Source organism: Hypomesus nipponensis, chromosome 1 (genome assembly GCF_054491055.1).
Source record: "Hypomesus nipponensis isolate SF chromosome 1, ASM5449105v1, whole genome shotgun sequence".
Classification (NCBI taxonomy): domain Eukaryota; kingdom Metazoa; phylum Chordata; class Actinopteri; order Osmeriformes; family Osmeridae; genus Hypomesus; species Hypomesus nipponensis.
The window spans coordinates 2,162,043-2,180,130 of record NC_140361.1 but is presented as its reverse complement, the minus strand read 5'-3'; the positions used below and the strand labels follow the sequence as shown (position 1 = coordinate 2,180,130).

The window sequence follows — 18,088 nt, the reverse complement described above, 5'->3', positions numbered from 1 at the left end:
AGTTTGATATTGAAAAGTGTCTCTTTAAATAATGGAGGTATACAGTAACTCAGGTTTGAGAGAAGACCACACAATAGCCAGCCACTAGCACACAGTCTTGATAACCATCAGCCAATCATTTCAATCACACACCTGATGTATATCTGCAAATCACAGTTTACAGCTGAGACCAGGCCGTAAGTGACAACATACAATCAACCATCATCTATACATCTCACTTGTTAGTTTCTATTCCAGTCTCACCACCTTCCCTCCTCTCTCTCTCTCTCTCTCTCTCTCTCTCTCTCTCTCTCTCTCTCTCTCTCTCTCTCTCTCTCTCTCTCTCTCTCTCTCTCTCTCTCTCTCTCTCTCTCTCTCTCTCTCTCTCTCTCTCTCTCTCTCTCTCTCTCTCTCTCTCTCTCTCTCTCTCTCTCTCTCTCTCTCTCTCTCTCTCTCTCTCTCTCTCTCTCTCACCTCTCTCTCTATCTCTATCTCTCCCTCACTCACCTCTCTCTCTATCTCTCTCTCTCTCTCCCTCACCTCTCTCTCAATCTCCACCTCTCCAACTCTGCTCTCCTCCTTTACTCTAACCCTAACAACAACGAACAGAATACAAACATGTAAACAAAATTCAAACATGTAAACAGATCTTTCTTATGTCATTTCGTCTCGATTAGTCAAATTAGCAGGAAGTATTCCAAACTCGCATCAAATACATTTTGATGGTTTGCCCTTTTCCTTTGGAAAAGTCAGTCCTGACCACTTCAGTAAATAGTGAGTGTAGGTCAACATTCCTACTAAGTAATTGCTTTCACTGTTTGCATAAAAGGTTTTCCAATCACAAAGTCTGCAGACATAATACAGCCATGGCAAACAAAATACCTCACAGGCAGTCTTTAGACTTGATTTTCATTTCTCTATCACCAATTACAAGATGAGCAGTAAATCCATGCCAGTATTTGTCATATTGTTGTGTTATTTTCATGCATTGAAAGGAAAAAAACGGTATTGTACTATAGATGCCTGCACTTCATTGATACAGTTTTTCTTGTAAGTACATTTCCCAGGTCATAGAAACATCCTCATTAGGATAATGGTGTACAGTTATTTAGTATGTGTACAGTGATGAACTGCTATGTACAAAGTACTCACAGCACGTATTGGATTTGGTTCCAAGGTCGTAGTTTGGGATCCCAAAGTATTTGTCGAAGAGATGAGGCCACCCATTGTTGTCTCCTAGGAAAAATATATTAAGCACAATATGACAAAACTCTGGGAAAACATCCATTACCTATAGCAACCCAAGAGAAAAAGTTAACATTGAGTCAAGCTCTTTACATTTTCATTATTAATTGAGTCCATCTCTCATTTACTGCCCTTGCATGTCCTAGAAAGTATGACCTTGGTAGCCCTTAAGGAATATTTTGATAACGTACAGGAATTTTAATTAAAAAAGTGTTTTCTTACCCAGCTGAAGGATACACATACATTGACCTTTGGGTTCAGTTTCTAGTAAACAGATCAAGTCAACTTGTTTTGACACAGAGAACTCATTAGTCTGACAGGAAAAATCTGTCAACTTTCAGAAGTCCCATTTATGTGTGCAAATGGACCTGATGTTTTGTTGCCTTTTAGCCATGGCCTCATCAATCACAACTGCCACGCATTTGAAAAGTTAAACATATATTTGTTTCCTTCAGTGATGCACCAGTAAAAGGTTTGAATGTGTAGGCTTGTTATTTTATGTGAGAAATATGGTCTTTCATCAGCCCATTTCTCTGTCATCATTGCTTCCCGCTTCAGCTGGATTGGGTATAGCGTAAGGGGTCCCATTATCGTCCACCTAGCTCTCGACGCTCGTTAGCAATATTACCAAAATGTCGTTATAATACAAATTAAAAACGTTATGTCACAACATTGTACTTTAATATATAGATACACACCTATATTACAGTTTTTCACAATTGCTAAAACACATTCTTGAAACAGTCACCCATTTTCTCAAAACTGTAAACACAAAACCTCATCTTCAAGCACTATTTACAAAACCTCGAATTCTCTTGCAAAATGAAACTTTCGCCTCAAAACAGTTTTACCTGTCCTCAAAATCAAATTTTCACCTCAAAACAGATTTACCTGTGCTCAAAATCAAACACTGCTCTCAAATCATAAACAAAGTGATCAAAATGATATACACTATCAAGCAGTCAGTAAACAATACACCAAAAAATTGAAAACACATTGTTCAAAACATAAAGTTCTCAAGGAGAAGTACATTTTTACGTAATCTCAAAACTAATTTTTATATTTATCCGTCATTGTCTTTTGATGAACGAAAACATGTTCTATCACAGTAGCTCAACATTTATCAGAAATTACTACTCTGCTTTGCTCTTTGCAATTGTTCTTGTTCTTTCTCCTCCTTGTACCCCTATACAGTACTACAGGTATACTGGCCTTGCATAGTTTGTCACCAAAGGGCACTCTACAACGTCCCTGTTGGCAACACGAGTGGGGCAGAATGTTAGGGAAATCTGTTTGTGTTGTTATGCGTTTCTGGATTTTTTATTTCATTACAGTAATTTTCTATATCGGCCGATATATCAGAGTACTATACCCTGCATCTCACTACCCACAACTTACTCCTGTTCTTTGTTGATATAAACCTGCAACCTGTCTAAATCTATTGAGCATTCAGTACTGTTACTGTAACAAATGGGAAGTGCAATGTTCAGGGCCATACCATTTGTTACGTAATTGTACAGTATAGAGCCTACGATGCACTGTGCTACAGTATACAATACTATACAGTAAAAGGGACAAAAATCAAAGGAGTAAACACGTGATCAATGTGCTTCTTCTTGTCTTTGGGCTGGGTCAGGGTCATTGACATCACAAGGAATATTTTCCCACCTTCAACAACCTGTTTGCTCTCTGAACTGGCTTATATTGGTTGTGTCACATCATTTAAAAACAAGTGAAATCTATTTTGAGTGGTTGTGTTTAGTCAATGACATGTTTTTTCTATTTGTATTTGAGCGTTGCCATTTGTGTTTACCAGTATGAATGACATGTCCATTAGAGTGCAGAATGTGTTTTGAGAATGAGAATGTGTTTAGAGTTTTGCTGAAAAGTCTATGTGAGATTTGCAAATTGTGTTTTACCATGTGAAATGGTTTAAGGTATTGACAACAGACTGCACAATTAGCTACATGAGTTTAGGCAACTGATAACTTTGTTCAGCCAATGGGTTTTAGTGTTTTAGCAATTCAGAAAAACTGTATAACATTCCGGTTTTGAAATCCAATCAGGATATGCCTAGAAATGTTACTTTCCTGATTTTAGCAGTTAGTCAGGGGGTCCCATTATCGTCCACCCAACCACTTTCAATGCAGAAATGTCAGTTTGACGCTGCGGAAGGCAGATGCTACACATATGGTTTGAGAAGGTATTTACTTACTCAAATCTCAAAGTAAGAAGCTGTAATTTGGTGTAGCAATATAAGATGTATACATATCGATGAGTTACTTTCTTTCGTTGCTGCTGCATATCTTCTTTAAGAAATTTACGGAAGAAACGGTTGTGGACGATAATAGCCCCGAACGTTGGAGATTTAGAGTGGACGATAATAGGGCCCTTTACACTAGCTCAGTGGTAGGGTTTGTTTGATTACAGATCAAGAAGTTGCAGGTTCAAATCTTCCTCTGTCTGTTATGTTGTTATGTTATGGCATACGACTGCTTCTTAAACTTCATACTGTGAATTTATGTACATCCTTTAATGCTCTTCATTTATTTAAGTAATATTGTACACATTTTATTACTTTATTAGAATGTTTATTTTGTGTCTTAATGTATATATATTTTGTTGTATTACGGTACTTGTTTTATCTACTTACCATCTTTGCCCGGGTTTCCCAGATTTGTTAGGAACGTTATTGTTATAACAATGATGATAATAATAATAGATTTGATTTGTAACACACTTTACATTTGAAACAAATCTCAAAGTGCTTATGCACCAACCTACCAAAGCATATTTCTCGTATGTGTAGACTTACTTGGCAATAAACAGCATTCTGATTCGGATCTTGCTTCTTTATGCATTACCAATACGGAAGTGTGATTTATATATATATTTAATTACCTCCTACGTTTTCCCTTAAAAGCACACACTGTGTTTCAGTAAGTAAGCTTATAAGTTTTTGTAAGTTTTGCTTTTTAAGTTTTGCTTGTGACAGAGAATTCTCTTGGTTAACTAATCTCTCATGTCAACTACACTAATCTCTGTGATAAACATGGCAGCTGCTAAGAAAATAACTACAGTGTGCCAGTTTTTAGCATTAAAAACATCTTGATTCTACACATTACAACATCAATAAACATGCAAAAATATATGAACATATGGTTCATTTGCAGCTGAAATGTTCTCAGGTATTTTGGACATTCTTATTATCATGTACAATCAACACCAGAGGTTTTTCCTGGTGAGCATCTAGTGTATTTTAATCTTTTTTCTTCATAAACATTGATTCATTTCAGTGTTCATTCCCATTACTAATGTTATCATTATCTTCTATATTAATGGTGAAGACAATGACGAAAATAATTCATTCAAACAGGTAAAAGAGGCGGAGAACAATTACATTCTTCTGTAAATCAGAAATCCGAGACTTGTGAACGATTAATAAACAAGAAGCCAATACTTATGTCTAGTCATCCATCAACACGTGACCACTGAAACAGCAAGCCGTGAACACAGTAGTTTTTAAGCAAACATTTTGCAGACATATTTCAATGTACAGCACAGTACTTTGAAAAATGGTCTTCATCAGTTCACAATCAGGCTTTCAGATTTACATTTGATAAATGACCGAGAGCTTGTTTTTGCATGCATTCGCTTTCCCACTTAATATTCGGAAGTTTCATCTGCGGGTTTCAACTCTTGAGTTTAAATATTAGCATGACTCATATCTCTATGCAAGAAGCCACTTGACAAAATGCAATTTATTCTGCTCATAGTAGAGGCCAGTGCAGTATTAAAGGAAGCACTTGCAGAGAGACATCTTAGGAAACATCCCAAAAGATCATTTTGGCAGAAAATAAAGAGGGCAGAAATTGGGCACATCTTAAAATGTAACAGTTTATACATTTTTTATTTCCTTCAATTCAAATGGTAACCTAACAGCATAGCATGCGGTCATGAAATATTAACTTTATGATGACAGAATTGTGACAGTTGTAGAAACATTAATTTATACTTAATTTATTCACAGCTTCTTCACAATATGCTCATAACATATTATAACGAAGCAAGGCAAACTGTCTACAGCATTTATGATTCACAAATGGTTTTAGGCTTCATAGAAAATATCTACAAAGAGCACAGTTCACGTGACAACAGATTTGTATATAGATTTGTATAATAGGATTAACTAACTGGATGTTGCATATTGGATTTCACCCCTGCTCCTTTTACTCTCTTACGATAACTGACCTTGGAGTTACTGTTAGGATAAATGCTTGTTCTATGCAAATAGAACTTGCTAATACTACAGTAGTGGTAGAAATGATCTCTCTGCAGTGGCTTTCAACCAAACGCAAAGGTTGTTCTTAACTTATAATGCCGATAAAGCAGCAAAACATCAATGATGCCCTGAAGATGTATGTCCTTATCTGTCTTCCTCACAGTCCAGTGCAGAGTGCAGTGTGAAAACTGTACTCACACACTGCTGCATATGTGTATTAACTCCCACAAAACACACACTCTCTCTTTCCCTCTTTCTTTCTCTTGCAGTCTTTCACACACACATTGTACACACACACAAATACCACACGCAGGCACACACACATACCACATGCACACACAGGCTTGCAATGAGAATGAGTCATCAATCTACCCTGCTTATCAGACCTCCATCTATCTATGTTCCCCACCGCGTGGCTCTTAGCTCTGAAGTGGTTTCTATGAGTGACCACATTCAGCATGTGTATCTCTATCTCCTAAACAGCAGCACCTTGGAACCAGGTGAAAGTGAGGACCAGACCTCCAGAGAACCTGCCACAATCTTCAGATATAAATAATAATGACACTGCAGCTGGCATTCAGTATTGGAGAAATTATCGTGATTAGGTGCACTCTATCTCAGAGGAGAAAACAGACCTTGTCTCCGTGAGAGGGTGCGTGACACAAAAGAACAGAAAGATAAAACAACTTGAAAGAGGATTTATGCAGGATGTTGGAAAACAAAAGCAGATAAGGTTCTTGCATTTTGCATTGCTCTGTTCTGAATCACTCGTTTTCAGAGAAATAGCTCCCCAAGCTGCTGGAAGAGATGTAAATACGCAGTACAGTTAATCAATTTAAGCACATCTCCCCATCAACCTAGGCATTTCTGATTTCTTCTTGTTAAAAACGAACTCTTTGTTACAGATCTGACGTGAACTGGCATTAAAAGAAGAGGATGTGTCACGTTGTAGTATTATTTTCTTCCTGAGATTACGCCAAGGTTTTTTCTCATAACAGAGCAGATAAGCTGCGGCCGTACAATATTTCTAGATCTCATTCTCTTTTCACCATCTCCCATCCTCTTCCCCTCTACCTTGAGCCAAAGCCAACCACCACCGATCGATCTGCCTCTGTAGGGGCAGACACTGACAGCCGGAGACGTCAATCTGCCCCAAGGATTTTGCTCGTTAGCAAACAAGTTGGCACGTGTTTGTGTTTTCTGTGGTTTGTAGTCAATGTGGCGAGTGGATTTATGAAACACAATGAGCCTGCTAAATCCCATAGGAACAGTGCCCTGCAATGCAGGACAGCAGATGAATTACCGTGAGGCAGAGCGCAACACCTCCCTTGGGCAGGTTGGGGAAAGTCAATCTGGGTGATTGTTGGACAGGACAAGATAATATCGTTAAGATAAACACATTTGTATGTCATCATCCAATCTTAATTATCCTCTGTGGTGTTGACAAAAAATGGACTCTGTCAGAAATACTTTGTCCATTCTAGTATTATTAAGGCAGCAGTCATATATCAAAACATTGTTATGGGCAAAGACAAAACCAAAAAGCAGAAGCAATTGGATTTGTAGGATATATTTTTGCAGCACTAAATCTCAGTATGGCAGTCTGCCTACAGTACCACAGAAGTGCTGCATCTGAACAGGGAAGCTATGACAAAGTAGAGGTACTATTTGTGCCAACTCCTTCTTGAATCCCATCTTTGATCCTTTTGTATTTTATCTCCACACCACCTGATCCTCTCAGTAGTGCTTTGGAAAGGTGTTGTTGTTCTCAGTCTAGTCAAGCATGTTGCAAGAGGATTGTCGGTATTCCTCAAATAAAAAACCTTTTATTACAAAGTGGACTCTAGGATCTAGGATGAAGGATGCCATCCCTCAGTTTCTACCCTATATATTTAGGCCTTATGGTGGAGCAGCTTAACCCCATCTCTAACCCTAGCCCTAACCCCATCTTCAGACCCATCTCTAACCCTAGCCCTAACCCCATCTTCAGACCCATCTCTAACCCTAACCCCATCTTCAGACCCATCTCTAACCCTAGCCCTAACCCCATCTTCAGACCCATCTCTAACCCTAGCCCTAACCCCATCTTCAGACCCATCTCTAGCCCTAACCCTAACCCCATCTTCAGACCCATCTCTAACCCTAGCCCTAACCCCATCTTCAGACCCATCTCTAACCCTAGCCCTAACCCCATCTTCAGACCCATCTCTAACCCTAGCCCTAACCCCATCTTCAGACCCATCTCTAACCCTAGCCCTAACCCCATCTTCAGACCCATCTCTAGCCCTAACCCTAACCCCATCTTCAGACCCATCTCTAACCCTAGCCCTAACCCCATCTTCAGACCCATCTCTAACCCTAGCCCTAACCCCATCTTCAGACCCATCTCTAACCCTAGCCCTAACCCCATCTTCAGACCCATCTCTAACCCTAGCCCTAACCCCATCTTCAGACCCATCTCTAACCCTAGCCCTAACCCCATCTTCAGACCCATCTCTAGCCCTAACCCTAACCCCATCTTCAGACCCATCTCTAACCCTAGCCCTAACCCCATCTTCAGACCCATCTCTAACCCTAGCCCTAACCCCATCTTCAGACCCATCTATAACCCTAGCCCTAACCCCATCCCTAGACCCATCCGTAGCCCCCAATCCTAACCCTAGCCATATCCCGAATCCCCATATTGTGACTTGTTAATGCTCAGGAATGATAAAGAGTTGGAGGCTAACTGTAACCCTAGGGCACTCGCTTTAGCTCTGGGGCATTGTCAGAATAGTCAAGCATGATAATTAGCGATCATCTGAGCTGACATTCTGTGCCAATTCAGCCCCCTGACTACACAATGAAGCGATGATCAGATTTCTATTTAGCAATAATCAGGGAGAGAAGTTTGCACTGCCAGCCCAACAAATCAGTGAATCAGTTCATCATTGATTGAAATGTATTCGAAGTAAATAGCCCTCCACATGATTGCACTATCAACTAATTAGGAAATCTCTGACATCAAACCACAATACAAATTACCAAGTATTCAATTACCCATAATATCCAGCCTATCCTCAAAAAAAAAACATTTTTCACCTGCACAGCACAAGTTTAGACCAGTATGAATTGATTTTTAATCACAATGCACTATTAATACATATGTTAGACAGATGTCGCTTTGAATTAAAAGTGTCAGCTAAATTAATTTATCTTATTGAGGGATTTTGTGCTCCTGTTGGTTAGTTGTAACTGATTTAACTTCTTGTACTCACTGTGAATTATATTATTGTTGCTTGCTTTCCTATAGGTACACTCTTGAACTTTTGAAGTTCATGTTTGTTAATTGTTTATGATCATTGACATATGCACTTTTGTAAAGCTCTCTCTTGGAAGTCGCTTTGGATAAAAGCGTCTGCTAAATGAATACATGTAAAATGTAATGAATGTAAAGCAAACCCTTTGTGTGGTCCTTTCCAGGGACACCCTTAGTATGCGGTCTCACAGTACAACTGGGGTTTGTAGGTTTCATGTGAGATTTCCTGACCCTTTCAGAATCTCTATCATATTTGCTCAGCCTTAGAATGCCTCACCTTTGCTCATTTCCTGCACCACTGGCTTGCCAGGATTGCAACATGGGCAGAGTGGGCTTAAACACCAAATATGTTCTCAATAGCCCTGAATCTTTTAGCTTAAAATTTGGGTTGTCCTATTCGGCAATATAACAATATGAGTCCAACATAATGTTTATATTACATAAAAACAAAAACAAATGATTTTCCGCTCAAATTGATGCTTAAAGATTTCCCTTGCTCGCATTACAGGTGTGTCCCTATCAAAGTGCACTTCAAACCTAGACAAGGTCTTACATTTTGGCTAAGCCTCGAATGTTTACAACATCTGGCTCGCCCTTTGATTTGCAAAGCATTCAGTTTGAATTGTCATCCCAAAGACTCAAGAGAATGAAAACTATGAATTTGTACGAAAGCACTTTGAGGATCGTCATGGTCACCAGCCGCCCAGTAACTTCTTAATAAGCAATGACAAGGCAGCACTTTTTTCAACAGTTTTTTTCTGTTCAGACAAGTCTTTGATTTTTTTCTGCTTCTGACTGATGTGAATGATACAGAAACATTGCAATCCTTATCCATCAAGAAATGAGACAGTGTCTGCTTTAAAAATAAATAATAAATGCAATGCAGCTGTTTGATTGGTAATATTAAAAATTAATCCACTTGTTGGAATTCAAATTGTGTCGCATGGAAAATCAGTGGTAATCTTGCTTACCATACCGCATGCTGTATTCACCAGAAAAATTTTCCTGATTGAGCCGGCTATCAACATGATGGACAGGTGTGAAATAGCACAGTCGTCTGAACTTTTACTACTTAATCTTCATAATGAACTTCACACAGTAAACACTTTCAACGTCTGACAAATTAGGATTAGACTTTTGAAAATGTAAGACATTTACAGTGTTTTGGAAATGACGCTTTGCTCAGGAAGTTCCTGAAAACCGGTCCTTTTAACATTGTTGTTGTTATATGTCTGTGGACCCCTTGCTTTAGAAAGATCGGAAGAAGAAAAAGCAGGATATGGCTGAACAAGCTCCAGGATCGCAGCTCCCTCTGACAGTGCAGCAGCAATAAGAGACAAGAGAGCTGTGCATTTTCTTCTCAGTGATTCCTTTGTGTCCAACGGTAGCTGTGCAGCGCTGAATAACCTTCAACAGACTATTTGCCCATCTGACCTGACATTTCCTTTACAAAGGGTTTTATCAATGACTTTTAATTGCACCTTTGTACCTAAATATACATATCTTATCTCTAAAAAAGTAAAGATATGATATTTCGTTTTTTTTATTTTACATTTAGTCATTTGACAGACGCTCTTATCCAGAGCGACTTACAGTAAGTGCAGGGACATTCTCCCCGAGGCAAGTAGGGTGAAGTGCCTTGCCCAAGGACACAACGTCATTATGCACGGCTGGGAATCGAACCATCAACCTTCTGATTAATAGCCCGACTCCCTAACCACTCAGCCATCTGATATGACAAAAGTCTTGACACCTACCATTCACTAGATATGGGTAACTGTTGTATTGTCCAGACTGCATGAGTGAACATCTTTTTCCATGGATAACAGATAAAAATGTAGTTAAGCAATAGAATACTGATCTTCAGTCACATAGTGTTGGAAAAAAATGTCGGCGAGCTAAATAAACTGACACCATAAGAGATGAATAAGTAGCAAAAACACATAATCAAGATCCAGTAGGAAAACTTGAAACTGAAAACAAACTGAGTGCAAGGAAACTCGTCACACTGATCAGGTGTAACTGCATCAGTGGACGATAAAATGACACATTTAAGATCATATATGATATCTGCTAATGGTGGGTTAACTTTGTTCACATCATTTGGTTTGTTCACATGATACTGACTGATGGGACAATACTGTCACACGCTCATTCTATTTCCTGAACTTTACTTGATGAAAGAAAAAAAAACACTTCACAGGATTTGTCTCTCGTGTCAGATGTGCCATGACACTGCCATGACACTGCCATGACACTTTATTTTCAAAGTCTAGAGTGCAGCGATGAAAGCGAGCCACACACCGAATACAAGATAAGAGTAAATAAGGAAAGAAAAAAAGCCTGATTGTGACTCACCGCAGTTTTCTTCATCAGCTTGATTTCCACAGTCATCAACACCATTGCAGTGTAGAAGCTGGGGCAGACATGAGCTCAGATTCCCGCAAGGGAAATAGCCAAGCGGGCAGCTAGCCTTTTCCTCTGAGATGTTGAATGACGTCAACATTGCTGAAAGTTCAAAAGAAAGATCAACATTTCAACAGTGTGACTACTTGACCAGATACACAAGATCACAGCCTTAAGAAAGAAGAGGCTGGTGTTCTAACCTTTCACTTGAAGGATACCTGGGAAAACGTGCTTGTCAGTTAGTCTGCCATTTTATCCATGTTTGAATAAACAGCCGATCATAAACTGGAACACTACCACTGAGTCTTTGGCGTTACCCTTTCGTAAACTTTATTTTTGACCTGAAATCTGTGAACTCAAACTAAAGTGAATAAAAGATTTTATGAATTGGGAACGTGATGAGACAAGGGACTTTATATTGATCGTTTATAGATTGACCCCCCCCTCCCGGAAATGTCACACAATAAACTAGCATCTGTGAGTCAGTATCATTCACTCCAATTCATTCATATCCCATATCCAAAAGCTCTCATCCTGACATGCTCAATAGTGTATTGACAGCAGAGATTACATCCCAATGCTCTGAGCTGATGGACCTAGAGCAGAGGACCTGATCTAAGATGACAACTTTTTGACAGTTATCAACGCTTGACCCAACAGCTTGGCCTGTTCTGTGTCCTCAGAAAAGTCAAACTTCAAGCAGTTCATAACGACAATCCATACTCCAGGAAACTGTCTCACACCTCATCACAATACCCAAATCTTCTCAGTAACAGACAAACGCGAGAGAGAACATTGAGAGAGTTTGCACCTAAGACCTTTTTGACAACCTTTCGTTTTCCCATCAGTGTTGAGCGATAACATGAGGCACAGTCACAGTTATTGAGCTGAGATGTTACTCTGTGATAAACAAGTTCAAAAGGTTCAATCGTTGTCGTCTTGTGGGCATAACCTCAGCAGCTATGCATCTGAATAGACCTGGCATCATACATTCTTCATCCAGTTAAATGTCTCTGTATCGCATGGGGTTCAGATGGCTGAGCGCTTATGGAATCGGGCTGTTAATCAGAAGGTTGCTGGTTCGATTCCTTGGCTGTGTCAAATGACGTTATGTCCTTGGGCAAGGCACTTCTCCCTACTTGCCTTGTAGGGGGAATGTCCCTGTACTTACTGTAAGTCGCTCTAGATAAGAGCGTCTGCTAAATGTAAAGTGTAAATGTACTGCACTTTACTGTGATCCGACTCAACATTTTCTAGAACATTCACTCTAGCCTAGCCTGTCTGACCATTTGGCATCTAATGTTCTACAGTCCATTTCGAACATTGTGCTATTTAAATCAAATCCATGAAAAAAAACTTAAATTACTTAATTGCATGCAGATAGAACAAATCCTGCCATTTTATTGGCACGTTCAAGGTCTGAGGACAGTTGTAGAGCATCTGCCATGTTTTGACAAACACTTTGCCAGAATGTTTTTTCTGTCATCTGATGTTGCCTGGGACGACTGTCTAGTTTCAGGCCATTTCCAGCACTGGCATTGCAGAAGATCCTTCACCCTACATCGACTGTGTAAGAAAAGAAAGTAGTTGATGATTCTTGTCCTACTCTGTTTTCAAATCTATTTTAGGTTCAACTCAGTTGGAATAGGTTGGATGTTGAGGTGCTTTGACCTAAAAGCTCTACATTTCCTGTACGGTAATGTACAGGAAAGTGCACCATGGTGCATATCAATGGGATTATGCTGCATTTTCCATATGCAAATCCCGTGATGCTGAAGTCTGTCTAAAAGTGATCGGTGAACAGTGAACAAGATCTGTGCAACAGTGTAGTGTCCTCTCTAAGATCTGTGCATTTAGTAGGTCATCAATATCTTTCAAGATTAATAGCTGTATCAAATTTAAACAGGTTTACATTTGGTTTAAACAGGTTGTTGGAATTGTCATATTGATGTTGTATTGGTTATATTGTACAGGGTTTCTCAAAAATAGTTAGAGGATGAGGTGACAGAATGAGTTCCTGTTTTTGGAAAAAATACCCAGAACTTGCCCGGAGCCAGAGACCTATTTATACAGGATTGGATGTGAATAGGTGGTTCCTTCAGGTACTGTTTCCCTGTAGATACCCCTCACGTCACCCCTTCCCCCACACAAAGAAAGAAAAATATGATAAATGTTTAAAAGCGTTAACATGTGATGACCCAGACTCAGCAACAGTACCGATGCTTCAAGCTCACAAAAGCCAGTCTATTGTATGTAAAAACAGTACCTGAAAACGAAACCGTGTCGATAACAATCGTATTATAAGTACCAAAACGGTTTAACTCTGATACCCATAACGACAGACCTGTAGCTGAAGAAGCACATGCAATACTGGCCGCAATTGGAAAACGTTTTCGACTTCACAGACACATAAAAGCTGAATTGGCCAAAATTCGCGTGCCAATCAACTGCACAGCAGTCCTCGTCTTAAAATTTGACAAATTATTTTGACAATGACAACAGTTTGGCTTAAAAAAAAAACTCTGCAGAAACACATTTTAAAAAACATACTACAGAACTTATCCACCTAGATCTTACAGTAACACGATTAAGAGAAATAAGTAAAATTCTCAGAGTTGACTCAAGTGTGCAACTTACGTGACACTCCGTAACAGAGAAACACAGCGACCATTGCCTTCATCATTAAACATTTATGTCAAAGAATAAGAGAGGAAACGGCTAGTCCGGGGTGTTTTTTCAGTTGTCGGAAAATATTAACGAAGTGGATTTAGCCCAAAAAAGGTACCCAACTTCACTATTTAATTCAATAGCCTAAGTCAATAATCAGCGTGAATGATTGTAGAAGGAAACAACAGCTGATCTCTGCTACCAGTGGGTTGAAAAAATCGACTAGTGTTGTCGACACTGGTTCGAGGAATGAATTGCCATCACTGACGCACCGAAACCACCACTGGCGCTTTTTGCACCATAGAGCATCATGTGTCTCCCTATGTGTGTGTGAGCGTGTGGTTGTGTGTAAAAGGGAGCAAGAGAGAGAGGGCGGGGGGGGGGGGGGGGGGGGCTGAGTGTCAGTGCGAGCGAGGAGAGTTGGAGGGACATTTTTTGACCTGAAAGACATTTCCGACCCCCGGATAAGCGGTAGATGACGAGAGACGAGAAGACATTTCCGAACGTGTCCATGTATAATGTACAAATTAAATTAGAACAAAGGTCAAATAATGTTGTATTGTACATCACAATTAATCGAATACATCTCGTGGCAAATCGGACACCTTTACAGTCATCCGGCATTGAATCAATCAAATTAGATTGGTCCAGACTAGGGTTGAGCTCGCTCTTCGTTTGTAACAAATGTGCGAACCCTGTGACGTACCAGGTGATCCACAATTGCAATTAAAATTTTAATTTCGTGGTAATCGTCTTAAGTTACACACATCAAAGACAAAAACAGCTGACGCAGGTATGAGACAGGCGCGCACATTACCGTGGAGCCAGATCCAAATAAGTATTTCAGAGGTTTTGACAGGTAGTGGATGGATCCGTGCCAGCAATCTGATGTGCAGGGATGCTTGCTTCATTTGATCAGTGTCTTCCCAGCATACACTAAATAACTCTGCTTTAACATGCCTCCCCAACCCCCCCCCTCTCTCCGCACACACACACACACACACACACCTCATTTTTAAATGCTTACAACAGGGTGTGCTTGTACAAACCGTATGCCAGGTCTTAACAGTAACTGGACACTATTTTAAGCTTTTAACTTAAAAATAAATACATTTCCAATTCTACTGACATTAATACATAATTTCCAAATCAAGCTAAATCCACCCATTGAATGTTTGAATTCAATAAATAATTGGGCACAGGGCAATCATATTTGGGTCAATATTACGCAGGTTTTCCAAGAAAGGCAAACATGTAACCTTTGATTGAGCCACACAACCACCAAGGAGGAATGGCTATAGCTTTCTGTTATTCTTCTGTGATTCTTCCCATCACAGTGAAAAAGCGTATGTGCGTGTTGGGTGAGTGTGTTGAATGTGTGTGTGCTTCTGGTTCGCAGACCTGAACAGCAGGCCTATTCTCCAAGTCACGTTGCTATAGTTAATCACAATTCATAGCTAATTCACTATGTGTGTTCAACACACTCTTGTGTTCACACTGGAAGTGATTGACTGTCAACACATCATCTTACTGCGAGGTTGAATGACAACAAGCATTCATGATATTTAAATAATGGGGAAGAAGGCAGGAGGGTGGAGAGAACTAAGGGTTCCCCCAGCTCGTGTTCTCTGCAGTCGAAGATGTTTCATTGCTCCTTGCATTCTCAATTTCTCAAGCCTAACCTCAACTTTAACCAATGTGACTACATCCCAACATCAAATTGTAACGTTTGGTGTTTTGTGAATGATCAGAAAGCCGTCCGATTTCCATATTTTTCCTAGTTGTGATATGCTTCATCTCATTTAAAGTTGCATATGTTCAGGCCAAATGCAATAATAATCATGGGAGAAGGACATATAAAATCCTAGAAAGTTGACATGTTGTACCAAAACAGGGAATTTCAGGCAGGATTGGGTTATGTTATGTTCAACTCTCTATTATGATGCTGGAGAACTATCAAAATTATGTGATAAAATGTGAGCTATTTAAAATTGTGTTGGAGCATTCATATAATAAAACCCATTGAACCCATTTAAAGTCTTCAAATAGTTGAACTAAATGATTTAGACCTTGAAAACCTGAGAAAGAGCAGATTCGTTTTTATTGCACACCTTAAAAAAAAAAAGTCAAGTCATGTCTATGTTACATGATCCTCCTTGGTGGTGCCTGTCCAGTAAGTCGCCATTGAAAGAATGTCAACGTTGTACCTGTCTTCTAATTAAAATAAGTTTTAATACTGAATGTGACCGTGAATGTTAGTACTAATGTAAGTGGGAGTCAGATGGCTGAGCGGTGAGGGAGTTGGGCTAGTAATCAGAAGGTTGCCGGATCGATTCCTTGCCGTGCCAAATGACGTTGTGTCATTGGGCAAGGTACTTCACCCTACTTGCCTCGGGGGGAATGTCCCTGTACTTACTGTAAGTCGCTCTGGATAAAAGCGTCTGCTAAATGTAAATGTACTTGAACAGCTCACCACTCACTACAGTGTATAATTTATCAACCTATTTAAAACACCTCTTGCTCCGGCATGAGACTGAGTTCATTTCAGCTAATTAATGGTGTCTCAGCGGTCAGAGCCAAGTAGCCACATCTCAGCTCCCAGGTACAGTGAAGAAACATGGCTTTCTACAGTCTAGGACATCTTCACCAACTCTGGCACAGACAGCGTTGTCTGACTCTAAGATGAAAAGCCGTGTGGTGTCTTTGTCCCTGAGAATACGTTATTTACATTTCCTGACATGTGTTAGCTGCATGACAGTTGCATGACATGTCAAGGGTACTAAATGTCCTCTTGCAATCAAAGGGTTTTGAAAACCGACAGCCCCGTTGCGACACCCTGCATATTTTGTGGGGCGTTCGAGAAAAAAGCTTTGGTTAAGTCCTGTCATGGCTGACTTGGGTAAGTCTATCTCAGAAGTTGTTCTTAAACGTTGCTGTTGATGGGAAACAGAGACGTCGTTCCTGTGATTCTTCTGACTTCTGTGAGAACCAGCCAAGGTGGCTGAAATGACGAATGTATGAGCGACAAGGAAAAATAAGATGTTCTATTCTTTCAACTGTTTCCAGCTCTTTCTTTCTTTCCAACTTCTATGATTCGCAACACCAACCCTCAAGAACAACAAGCCAAACTGCAATGAAACTGAATTCATGAAGACTGAGTTTGACATGTGGAGTGATCCTCAACCTCAAAACAGAGTTGAAATAAAAGGGGGGGAGGTTGTGTTTTCAAGACACAGATAAAAGAGAAATACAAATCTTACATAAAAAGCTGTAAAATCTTATGAATAAAGGATTAAAATGTACATGACCCCTTTTCTTAAGCACACAGCAGTGAAGTTAATGAGTGTTGGACAAAGTAACTTTTTCCAGTAGTGTGCACAGTTATGACATGTCCAATTATTTTAAGTAGGCCTCGTACTTGCCTAAGTCTCATAAAAAATTAACAATTCTAAAACTGGTTGTTCCCATCCTTGATTGTGATTGGCTATATTGCGTTCAATGCCGTTGTAAAATCCAGCATAACCTCACAGGTTGTCCTCATAACATTCTTTAACATTCCATATTACTGCGCATCGAATATTTCAAATTGAAAAAGACGGCAAAGGTGTCCATCTGGCTGTTGCGTGGCAACGATTTATGTAGGAACTATACTTTGTAGTAGTGGAAGAATTACGGTTTATTATTAAACTATTTTGTTTCTAATTGTTTTTATTGATGAAACCATATAAAACATTTGTAGTAACAGTTTTAGAAAAGCAATTAAGCAATAAGCCCCGCGAGTCCGTGGTTTACGCTGATTTTAGAACAGGTAAGGAGGTTTTCGGCACTCCGCTTCGCTTCGTGCCTAACAACTCCCCTTACCTGTTCTAAAATCAGCGTAAACCACGGCCTCTTGGGGCTTATTGCTTAATTCAGACACGGATGTACGGAGATTCCCACACAGACAGACCTAAATACAGGTTGGACTCTTTCTACATTTTCATTCAAATTGCCTTTAGTCAAATCTGTCAGAATTATTTAGATACTCTTATGCTATTTAGATACTCTTGTACATTTTCTATATTTTATATTTAAAACTGTTTACTTTGTGCACCTTCCTGCCATAGTAAATTCCTTGTTTGTGCAAACTTTCTTGGCGAATAAAGCCGATTCATATTCTTTTGCAAAAAAACGAATTCATTTGCTGCGAAAACAAAGATGTGTGCCCAGCC

The 18,088-nt window shown here is 39.6% G+C and overlaps 1 protein-coding gene across 10 annotated transcripts in view; it reads right to left on the bottom strand.

Moving 5' to 3' along the window:
• Positions 1-18,088, bottom strand: part of rxfp1 (relaxin family peptide receptor 1) — an 80,098-nt gene that overhangs the window by 17,284 nt on the left and 44,726 nt on the right. For 6 of the 10 annotated variants that reach the window (XM_084697337.1, XM_084697327.1, XM_084697302.1 and 3 more), the window contains 2 exons: positions 11,163-11,312; positions 1,132-1,215 (listed from right to left, as the gene is read on the bottom strand). In XM_084697337.1, the coding sequence (XP_084553463.1) occupies positions 1,132-1,215; positions 11,163-11,310 (232 nt within the window). In that variant the 5' untranslated portion in view covers positions 11,311-11,312. Of the gene's footprint in view, positions 1-486; positions 572-1,131; positions 1,216-11,162; positions 11,313-18,088 lie in introns of all 10 variants that reach the window. The other 4 variants (XM_084697365.1, XM_084697382.1, XM_084697354.1 and 1 more) reach the window with 2 other exon arrangements.